Source organism: Typopeltis vanoorti, chromosome 19, assembly GCF_054136105.1.
Source record: "Typopeltis vanoorti isolate ZY-2024b chromosome 19, IOZ_Tvanoo_1.0, whole genome shotgun sequence".
NCBI classification, from domain to species: domain Eukaryota; kingdom Metazoa; phylum Arthropoda; class Arachnida; order Uropygi; family Thelyphonidae; genus Typopeltis; species Typopeltis vanoorti.
This window is the reverse complement of record NC_143567.1, coordinates 10223609-10235856: the sequence shown is the minus strand read 5'-3', so window position 1 is coordinate 10235856 and position 12248 is coordinate 10223609. Positions and strand designations below refer to the sequence as shown.

Genomic DNA, 12248 nt, shown 5'->3' with positions numbered 1-12248 from the left:
GAAGATGGGGGGTTTTAATTTCAAGCACATCTGTTCTAAAAATCGACTTCTGCTTGAGCTATCTTTTAGTTTTGATAGGTTGATGTCTTCTTCTTTTCTGATATTATTTTTCCTGTTGAATTTTATCTTCACTTTGGCAGTTAATATTTCGTGGTCAGTGTCAAAATCAAAACTTCTTAATGTTCGTACATTATTTACTGATCTTTTCCATTGTTTGTTTATGATGATATAGTCTATGTAGTTCTTTATATTACCATCTGGGGATGTCCATGTATATTTATTATTAGGGCATTGATAGAACAATGCGTTTGTAATCATTAGATCATTTGCTTTACAGAAGTGGAGTAATCGTTCTCCTCTGTCGTTAAGCTCTCCGTATCCAAATACCCCCATCACATCTTTTTTTTTGTCTGCTGTGAACTGTCCTATTTTAGCATTAAAATCTCCCATCACTATAATGAGTTCTCTATTTTTGGGATTATCTATTTCGTGTTGTAGTTCTTCATAGAAATTTTCTATTTCTTCCTCTGAATGGTTACTGTCTGGTGCATATATTTGGATTATTTTAATTGTTTGAAGTTTGGCTGTTATTATTCTAGGAGACACTGGATTTATTTCAATTACTGAATGTGTAAGTTTCTTTTCAATTAATAACGCAACACCTTCTCTGTGTATGTTATCTTTTCTTCCTGAGAAGTACAGTCTTCCTTCTGGTAAATCCATGAATCCATCTCCACACCAATGTGTCTCTGATAAACCTAAAATACTCCATTTCAGTCTTTTTAAATTTTCCTGGACTAACTGCAATTTTCCAGGTCAGTATAGTGATCTTATGTTGAGGGTGGCTACATGTTTCACATCCTTGGCTGACCATATTGCTGATTTCTCACCTACTCTATGTGGTCTTTGTATAGGCGCATCGGTTGTTCCGTATGCAGTAGCACTATCTCGGTTTGTAGACTTTCTCCTGCTCATGAAAGTTACTGGCATAATAATCTAGCCAGCTTGCCATGCCTCTGCTACATCCTTTGGTCCACGGTTCTTTATTCTTTATTCAGAGCAACCCATTTGGGTTCCCCCCATCCGCCACACGGGGGACGTGCCTGGTAGGAGTGTGGTCTCCCCCAAGTATCGCGTTATAAAATTAGTTTTTTAAATTTGCGAAGCTAGGAAAAGTTATTTTAAATTTTTAAAATCTTCATTGTTCCTTTGGTTATTGTTACAACAGTATGCCCTCAAGTGCCAGGAAATTGTGATAGCATATGTTTCCCCGGATTCGCCCGAAGCATTGGCCAGTAAAAATCCAGTATTATTACCACCACCTGTTCCACGCCCAAGCTTAGCAGGAATTGGTCCAAGGTCGCAGGATTCCAATAATGAAGGAAAAGATGACAGCCACAGCTCCATAGAAAGAAAAGCCATCAGTCTCAGCCCCCCAGACATCAACGGACAAAGGTCAGTTAGCTCACTCTCTCTTATGCCAACACTTTAGCTAATACCTCTGCACGAATTAATACTACTGCGACAACGACCACCGTACGTACAAACGTACAGCTAACCAACTGCATTTCCCGAGGCAATGGAATAGTAATTTTCGCAATCGAAAATACCCCACTAGAAAAGTGCCTAGACGCAATAGTGAAGCATGTTCCACCAAAAAATATAACCCACATTTCAAGAGTTGCCGGAACCGTACAAATGTACTTTAACAATGCATCTTGGTCTGAGACTTTAATTGAAAAGGGAATAAACATCGGAGCATGCCACGTGAATGTCTCACTAATCGCGCTAGCTCCCACAAAAGTAACAGTGTCAAATGTCCCACCGGAAATAAGCCATCAAATGTTTCACAGATTACTGTCAAAATACAGTGCAGTGACAGATAAAATCTGAATGCTACAAGCCTCTAAAACTAGGCCTGAATTCGCTCATCAAGAGCTTTAGAAGACAGGCTCTAATGCACTTTGGCGACAACACAATCGGCTCCATACCTAAAATAATCAACACAGAAATAGATGGAGTACCTTACACCTTTTATATTACTGTCGCTGCTCAGTGCTTTTACTGCCATGAAGAAGGCCATGTAAGGAAGTTATGCCCGTATATACCCAAAAATGAGAAATCAGAGAACGAGGAACAGCAAACAGCCAATCCCCCCCCCAAAAAAAAACAGCATTCCTAACAAACAACAAAAGTCTCATGGAAACAACTCTCAGTCGAATACTGAGGAGACAAAATCAAGTGGTGGCACTAAAGAAACCCAACTTTTGGAAGAACCTCCACCAACATCGATTAAAAGCAATCCTAGAGAAAAGGAAACAGAAAACAGACAACTAACTAACTCTGATAAAGATAAAAAAATAACGAAAAAGGAGCAAGAAACAAAAAACGAAAAAACAGCCAAAGACAAACCAGCGCAGCTGCAACAGGGAATCTTTGCTTCTAAACATTCCGGAACCCTCCCAACAGCCTGTAGAGGGGGATGAAGAGATCGACCTTCTTGAGTCCTCAGATGATGAAGAGGAAACTGGAAATGCAGGTCTTCCTCATGCTGAAGGTCCACTTACAAATGAGCAGCTTCAGAGCTTTCTTAAAAAAGTTCGAGGCTCTTCACAAAAACTGCTGACAGCATATGACCACACCGCCAACATCAGTGGCCTTATCACCCAGCTGGAAGAATTAAGAACCGTTCTGGCAGGAAAAAGAGGAAGAAAAACCACCAATCTCAGGAAAAGAATATACTACCTGATCAACGGGCTTGAATCCCAGGTGCAATAACTATCTGTAAAGGAAGTGAGGATTACTGCACAAGAAAAAAAAAAAAAAACTAAACCATAAAATAATGAGCGCCTCAGTAAACCTTCTCTCACTAAAAGCTAGAGGATGTGCCACATCACAAATAGTTATGCTGCAGGAAACTAACTTCCATTGTAGCAGCAAAGCTTCAGATCAACACTGGAGGATCTGGCAATATACCATGCACCACTGTCCTGCCATACAACTTCATGGGTCAGGAGTCAGCATTGAAATTCACCAAAACAGCTCCCTAAAATTAGGAATAATCGAAACCTTTCCTGGGTGTGCAGCATATGCACTTATTACAACTCGGACAGGAAAGAAAATACATATTATTAATATATACATGCCACAAAGCGAACAGCTTGCAGTGCAGGTACTAGAGTTTGTCCGAAACCACCTCAACAAGGTCAATGACCACCTCATACTGGCAGGGGACTTCAGCTGCACTCTGAATCCTGCAATGGACAGACAACAATGCCAAGAACATCTACACTCATATGAGCTGACTGGTACCTTCAGATACTTGCACCCACATGAGAAAGTGTTCTCCTGGAGGGCCAAAGGTGGTCCTATCAGTGTCCTATACCAGGCATGGCTCGATAGATACTACACATCTATGCACATACATGAGAAAGTGTTCTCCTGGAGGGCCAAAGGTGGTCCTACCAGTGTCCTATACCAGGCATGGCTCAACAGATACTACACATCTATGCACACAATACCCTACGTAAGGAGAGTCATATAGCATTCCATCTGATGCATCAGACCATGATTCCATCCTTCTGAGCATTTGCATTCCTGGACACACACCGGACACAAAGGAGGAGCATACTGGATATTTAATAACAGCCTACTACAGGATACAGAATATCTCAGAAACTCTCATCAGAGATATACCTACTTCCCAATCAATTTCTGAGTGGTGGTCACTCTTTAAATCCAAAGTTAGGGTATTTACTCAAAAATATAGTCACCAGAGGAATTTGAATAAGCATTCAGTCCTTAAAAATCTGCAACAACAACAACAGCAATTACATCATCTGGAATTTGAGGAATACCAGTCCTTAAAAGTCACCATACGCTCACATCTAGAGCACTTTGCAAGAGGAGCACTAATAAGAGCATGATGCAAACACATTAACTTTGCAGATGCACCCACAAAGTATTTCTTCTCACTGGAAAAACACCAACAAGAGTGCACCACTATATATCTACTATAACAACAACAGATAGTGGAAACATCATAGAAAATCATGACGAGATCCACCTGTATATACCTTGCAGTACTACAAAAATTGATACCAAGCAAACTCAACATCTATGGATGCCACAAATATAATTCTCTCCGATGTGAAAAGACTCTCACCAGCAACTAGGAGTAACACAGAACTTCCCATCATGCTACACGATTTGACAACTGCCTGCATCTCCTTACCTAAAGATAAATCTCCTGGCATAGACGGGCTCACCACTGAATATTACCAGTCCTTCTGAGAACAGCTTGGACCTATCCTCTACAGAGTATGTGTCGACACGAATACCAATGGCTTCCCACTCAATATGACAACATCTGTTATTAAACTCATTCCAAAGAAAAGAGATGCGACAAAATTAGGAAACTGGAGACCCATCTCCATCGTAAACACCGACTGTAAAATTATATCAAAAGCCATTGCCAACAAACTTAAACCCACTCTGAACGAAATAATAAATAGGCATCAGAGCTATTCCATCCCTGGACAATCTATCCACGAAAACTTACACCTCATAAGGGATCTCATAAGCATAGCCAACAATAACAGTCACACAATGGGTCTTGTAACACTAGACCGAGAAAAATCTTTTGACTGCACTGAACACCTATACCTATTCAGCTGCTTGAAAGCCTTTGTCTTTGGCTCAGGCATCATTCATTCTATTAAGATGTTGTATGCCAAAGCACACTTTTGCATGAAAATAAACAACAGACTTAGCCTAACTGTACCATACAGCAGAGGTATTAAAGGCTGTCCACTTTCCAGTCCTCTTTACACAATTGCCATTGAGCTCATTTTGTGTAGATTAAGCATGCTGCTTAGAGCATCCCATCCAAAACTTTCCTACCAAACCATAACCTTGTGTTAAGTCAGAGTGAAACAAGATATTAAAGAAAATTACGTTTCACTCGGACTTAACATAGTTCCCACTCTATTGGAGCAAGTAATGATTCTTCATTACTTGCTCCAATGACGTCGCGCCACTCCTTTCTCTTTCGTCGATGACGAAAGAGAGAGGAGTGGCGCGACGTTTAAAAGTGCATGTAACGCTGGAGACAAGGCTTTTTAGATGTTTTCCTGCTGCTGTGTGCTGTGCCCTCGTAGGTCCGGCTGGTGTGGAGCCTCCACATAGTTTTCCTTTGTTCAAGGAAATATCGGAAGAATGACTAGGAAGCTTGCCAGTCAGAACTATCCCAGCAGACTATAATTGTGGAAGACTACAGAAATATCCAACTATGATGTACAGAAGAAAACCGTAGTGAACATCCAGAAAATGTGTGAAGTAAAGTAGTCGTAGAAGGCAGATATCCGATGAGATAGGGAAGCGGCCAAAGTAACATACCAGCAATTGGTAAGGTGCAAAATTTTATATCTTCTATCTAGTGGAAATGATTAGGAGGATTTTATTGTAATGTGCTACGAGAGACTCTTAGGACAGTAAATTGATAGATTGAGAATGAAACAGAATATTGTACGTAAAGTTTATGTGGCAGATAGAATCTTGAAATTACTGCTAAAATTGAAAGAGATACTGAAAGTTGTTTCATGAATTAACCTTGAGAGAGAGAGAGATTTACTAGAGTTCTTAATTGAGTCTGTTATATATAAATATTGAATAGGATTGTCAGAGAAAATTGAGAATAGAATTTGATTCATATTGAGAATGAAATTGATTAACTAGAGTAGCACAAAGAGACTAAGTGTATTTAATGTTATTGAATATGTTTCTCAGATTGAGATTTCTAGAAAGGATATAGTAATTGTATATATGAGTGCTAATTCTCTACCTAGCTTTGATTGTTTGATTGACTCAGTGTCATAACGTGTATTATATGTATTTTTCTTGAAATATTAATGTTGTATTGCCTGAACTTAGAACCTACTGCACTTGCTCATAAAATTTAGTGAACCTCAAAAAGTGGGAGAATAGATAATATTGGGTCATGACTGCAAGTTGGAAAAATATAGTTGATAAGAGTGAATGCTGACTGTATTCTAACTCCTTGGTCATACAAGTTTAGTATAATCTAGGATTCGGGGTGGCACAGCATAAATAAATAAATTTCTCTGAATTTGAATAAGGAGTTAGAACTAGTGCTGAGACAAAGAAATAGGCAGTTTCTTTGTCTCACAAACCAACAGCTTCATTCTTGTCAGGGATTTGGCCCAGTTGAATTAAGTGAGATAGGAGTTTAAAGTAAATGGTATTAAATAAGTAATAAGAAAAGAAAATAAAGAATAAGTAGGAATTTTGAGAGAAAGATAGAATAAAGTAATATATATATATACACATAAAAGATAAAGGAGGGCCCAAAACATAGGAGAGTCGACACAACACCCTGACAGCATATGCTGATGATGTTACAATTATAGCCCGCAACGAAGAGGATTTCCATAACATAAAAACAGCATACCAACGATACCAAGCAGCCTCAGGAGCCAAACCAAACGCAAATAAAACCACAGGCCTGTGGTGTGGCAAATGGAAAAACTGAACCGATTCCCCAATGTCTGGTCAATGGTCCACAGAGGGAAAAAAATACAGGGGATATACCTAGGAAACAAGCCCTCGTATGTGGATAAGAACTGGGAAAGTGGGCAGCAATACGAGCCTCTGCCTCCACAAGAGGGAGAACAATAATTGTTAACCAAATAGCCACCAGTGTCCTTTGGCATACACTAAAGATTCTCACGCCACCAGTGCAATTCATCAAACAAATAAAGTTAACCATCTATCGATTTATATGGAACAAAACAAACTAGCTTTCCTACTCCAAGCTATGTGCTTCTCTCAAAGATGGAGGACAAAACTTGACCTCCATTAGCAACATGATAACAACGTTCCGCACTCGATTTCTCCTTAATAGCCTACAACAGGAAATAGCACACAAATGACCACCAGTGAATATATTTTCACCTCTGCCACTAGAGGTCTCTCTCTCTCCACAACCTTAAGAATGACAACAGCACACATGCCAGTGAATCTAACCAACTTCTACAAAGCTGCTCTTCGAAGATGAAAGAAGCTAAACCTCCAGCACACAGTGAAGACAGCATCCCTTCCTGAAATCCTCATGAAACCTATCTTCCACAACACGATGGTAAGAAACCCAATCACTCAGAAAGAGATTTTCTTTCCTCCATGGAGCTGGCGAGGCGTGAAGATAATGGGTGACATTCTTTCTCTGAGCCTCACCTGGTGCTTTCCAAAATCGCTCGAAAACCTGGAATACGGGAATCAGGCTAAGCAGATACACACTGTAAAGGCCACTTTTCAAGCTGCTATGCCTGATAACATAACGGAACAGGGGCTTAGCACTCCTAACTCAGAAGATCCAGTGCCTATCTTTCTGATAAAAAACTAATAATTCATGGGAGAAACTTACACCCAGCAACACTAACAAAATCTACAGCTCTCTAACATAACAGTCGAACCAAAGCAGTTTACTGGAAAATCCTGCATCATCTGATCAAACACTATTTCAACAGGACCTACCATATCGCACAAGAGCCATCAAACCCGACGCAGACATTCAGTGGCGACTGTGGCACAATATATTACCCACTCCAACTATATTATAAAAATTTAACTCAGATAACTGCCTGTTCTGCTACCAATCAGGAACAGTCCGGCATATCTACTTGGAATGCCCAGTCAACACCCAATTAATCAGTTTGTCTCTGGAAATGGCAGCTCTCACCTGTGGTAGTCTTCATACAGAAGAGGAGTATTTCAATTTCGTCTATGCAGAGTCAAATAATCATTCATTCTTCTCAATTACCTCTTCATCTCTGCGAAAGCAGTAATATACAGCTTCTACCTCAGACATACAAGACTAGACAGCACAGCAACATCACAGAGAGAGGCAGCTGACCAACTCCTTGCAGCCTTCAAACAAAAGGTGAGAAGTCAGATCCCACGAGCATCACCACCACAGGCAAAACAATACCTTAGTTCTTTTCCACCAAAACTGGAATCCATGGAATCAACTCCTGGCTGATCAGGTCGACTGCATCATAGTCCACTTTCCAGCATATTAGTGACATCACTCCCCCCCCCCAAAAAATTGGGAAGAAAAGTTTTTTTGTGCTTGACAGTGCGAATATTAATCAGCTGTCACTTTCATGTAAATAGATAATATTGCCCTATAGTAACTGTTAGGTTCTTCCACATACATGTCAGATTTTATGTTCTTATACAGTATCATGGCTTTAATTAAAAAAAAAAAAAAGTACTTCACCTTATAACTGATATTTCAATGTAATATAACTCAACAAGAGTATGAGCATGTAACCTCTCTGCCTGACTGCAGAGAACCAAAAACTGGTTAATCCTGTACATAAGATTGTTTTGTTTACAACAAAAAAGATAAAATAAAAAAATCTCTCTATATATATATATATATATTTATATATATTATATATATAATTATTAAATTATTTTTGGTATTACCCTTGCAAAATCAAAATGAGGTTCATAATGTCCTCCAATTCCATAGTTAACTACTTGTAATTCTTCGGCTGTTTTCATTGTAAGCCCCGTATAATCTGCAATCCTTTGGCTTATTCTTGATATTACTTCATGATCATCATTACGAAGCCAAGCACTATTTTTAAAAAAATTAAACTGATCACAAAATGTAATAAAAAATGATATTTGCATGAAAATTTCAGATCAATAATACACACAGGAAAGCAAGCATGTTTTGCAGGTGAATTGACAAATTTAACTAATATTTTTTATAACTTTTTTTTTTTATATCAGTCTGACTAAGTAAGACTTCATTACCAAGAACATTCTAAATTCAAAGTATCTATGCTAACTCAATAGACATACTAATCAAATAAATTGAACTGCATCAGAATTATAAAGAACATAAATGATGTTCTGTTTAAATTAACCACACTAAGCAAGTGAGAATAAATTATCCCTGTCAGAATGACCTAATCAGGTCAAAATCAGAGAAAAATAAATAAATCTGATTTCTCTCTGAACCAAAAACACTATAAATTATTGTATCTGAATCAGTAACAAAATCTAATAAATTTGTGGTTATATCAAATTAACAGGATTCATGGTTAAATTCAAAGGTTTGAAGTTCACACGTTTGAATTTAACATTCAAAGGTGTGACCACAAACAACAAAGGTTTGTTGTTTGTGGTCACACAACAGGTAATGTCATTACCTGTTGTGTGACCACACCCTTGCTTACTGGACACCTGATGTGTCTTGAAAAACTTCCAGCAAACAAAGTTTGCATCTGAAGTAACTTCATGACTGGGCTACTTGTATACAGAGGCTAATGACTTGACATCAATTCCTTTAGTATCCCACAATGCAATGCATATATCGTTATGGACATGTATAATGCTATGCATTATACACAAAATGTGAAAACTTCATTTGCTTACACTTGGATAAAGGATGAAACCAAGAATATAATTTCTTGGCCTCTTTAATTTATACTATAACCAAGTGAAAAATCTTTCGACATCTATCTCTAATTCAGAGTATTTTAGTAATAAGGTGTGACATCTTTTGGCTACCTATATATGGAAATGGAAATATGACTTCTGCATTAGTTCAACCTTGATATCACCTCTGGGTCTGGCTCCCACTGATGAGACCTCAATAAAGGTCAAAACTGGTCTGGGTAGTGGTCCTTCCCATGATGCATAGCAATGCACATATCCTTATAGATCATGTCTGTAAGGATATGTGCATTGCATTATGTGATACTAATGCAATTGATATGAAGTCATTAGCTTCTACATACGAGTTGCCCAATCCTGAAGTTACTTTGGGTGCAAACTTTGTTTGCTTTAATAAATTTAGTTTAATCCTTTATTCAAGTGTAAGGAAACAAAGTTTGCACCTGAAAATATCTTCAGGACTTGAGGTAAGGTTGCACTACCTTATCTCAGTCCTGAAGATATTTTCAGGTGCAAACTTTGTTTGCTTACACTTGGATAAATGATTAAACCAAATTTATTATGGTCTAACCAAGTGCAAAATAAACTTGCAACATTTGTTTGCTTTGATAAAGGATGAAACCAAGAATATACTTTCTTGGCATCTTTAATTTATAATATAATAAAGTGAAAAAAAAACTTTCAACCTCTATCAAAAACCTGGATTCTTCTTTATATGATCTCTTCCAGCTCAGTAATTCCTTGTCTCACCTTGATGCCTTCATTTGCTGCTTTTCCCATACTCCCAATTCAGAAAACAAAGCTAACCTCTCTGATTACTAATATCTAAAAGTTCATTTCATACAGACTAATTACCTAAACACTGAGATCACCTTCCTTGAAGACTTTAGTGTTCATTCATAATTCTAATTAATGAATAATATAAGAACGAAAACACAAGCAAGATATTTAATTAACCAAATATTTCGGTCTGGAAATAGCAGACCATCTTCAGTTGCACTACAAGAACAGTTTTAAAAAAAATACAAGGTGGAATACTAACAATAGACCATTTAAAAATAGAACAAGCCGCGTGATGTTATATCACTAAGTATTAAAAGGAATATTTTTAAGCAGAGACATGATTGAAATAAAGATATTAATTAATAATATTAAATAACATAAAATTAATATGAATTAATGAGTTATCCTGATTAGACTTTCCCAGATTTATGATATAGATATACAGTCATTCCGATTCAGGTAAGGTGATGGAGTAAGGCCTCTACACTTTCTTTGAATAAACGTTGAAATTTATAACATGATCTATGTAAGAGGCGAGTTTTTGACCAAAGGATGTTGTGGTTAGTTTCAATCCCGTGCTGAGCCAATCCAGATTTTTCAGGTTTGTTGTGATGAATGGAGGATTGATGTTCTTGGATTCTTTTTTCAAGAGAACATCCAGTTTGTCCAAAATAGGAGAGATCACAATTGCAGGGAATTTGATAAACTCCAGGAAGAGACATAGTTGAGCGTTTGTCTTTAGGAGAAGGAAAATGGAAAGGAAATTTGTTAATAGGTGAATACATAGCTGTTAACTCATATTTCTTCGGAATTCTTGCGATAGGTGTTCTGAAATCAAGGAGATGTATGGAATTGGAACTCGACGTATTGAATCTTTGTTGTTTTGTGGTGGATTATAAGAATCGAGAAGATGTTGAGTACTCTTTTCAGAAAAGCCATTCAATTTCATTTGTTGTTGAATAGTAGAAAGTTCTTTCTGTAGAAAATTAGAAGTAGAACAATTAGTTTTGGGTCTTCTGATTAGACATTTTATGATTCTTGTTTTTTGACAAGGATGATGAGCTGATTCTTTAAGAATATAACGTTTTTTTTTTTTTTTTTTTTTTTTTTTTTTTTTTTTTTTTTTTTTAGCCTCCAAGTGTTTTGGAGACTATGTATATGATCTGTCTGTACCAGAATAGGCTAGATGTGAAATTCAACCCCAGAAAAGAAAATTGATCTTAACTGGAGATTGAAATTTTATCAAAAGTAAGAAGAACTGAAGCAAGATCATTCTTCCCAGCAGAATTGTATTTTGATAGCATTCAGATTTATTAGATTTTTTTTCACCCCATAGAAAAAATCACAAGGTGATCAGTGTTTTAAGCTGTTGGTTATGGAAACTAGAATATTTGAGCACTATAAGATTTCACTGAAATTAACAAAACTGTGGATAGTCCTTTCTCTCCTGCTTTAGCCAACTTTTATTTAGAACATCTTGAAAAAGTCCTCTTCTCATCTATTTTCCCTCAATCATCCTTTGGGGTAAGATATATAGATGACATCTTTACTGTATGGGTGCACAACGAAGACTCCTTATCTTCTTTTTTAAACAGTATCAATTCCTTGCATCATCGTATACAGTTTACTATGGAAATGGAAGAAAATAACCAGTTATCTTTTTTAGACGTTTTCCTCATCTGGTCACCTTCAAATACTCTTACAACTACAGTTTACAGGAAACCAACGTTCATAGGTCGTTATATTCCTAAAGAATCAGCCCATTATCCTTGTCAGAAAACAGGAATCATAAAATGCCTAATCAGAAGAGTCAAAACTAATTGTTCTACTTTTAATTTTCTACAGAAAGAATCAATTTCGGAAAGTTGGCACTCTTTTCTCGACTACGTAAAAGTCGTGAATAGTTTTTCTTATAACGTCTACATCAAAATCATTCAAAGCTACGGTTTCGATGGTTTTCTTTACTATGGCGTTTT

General features: G+C 37.2%; 1 protein-coding gene across 6 annotated transcripts in view; it reads right to left on the bottom strand.

The window, feature by feature from the left end:
* The window catches only part of PH4alphaEFB (prolyl 4-hydroxylase subunit alpha-1), a 294206-nt gene that overhangs the window by 67375 nt on the left and 214583 nt on the right, over positions 1–12248 (bottom strand). For all 6 annotated transcript variants that reach the window (XM_090409648.1, XM_090409645.1, XM_090409646.1 and 3 more), the window contains one exon: positions 8509–8662. In XM_090409648.1, coding sequence (XP_090265774.1) covers positions 8509–8662 — 154 coding nt within the window. The remainder of the gene's footprint in view (positions 1–8508; positions 8663–12248) is intronic.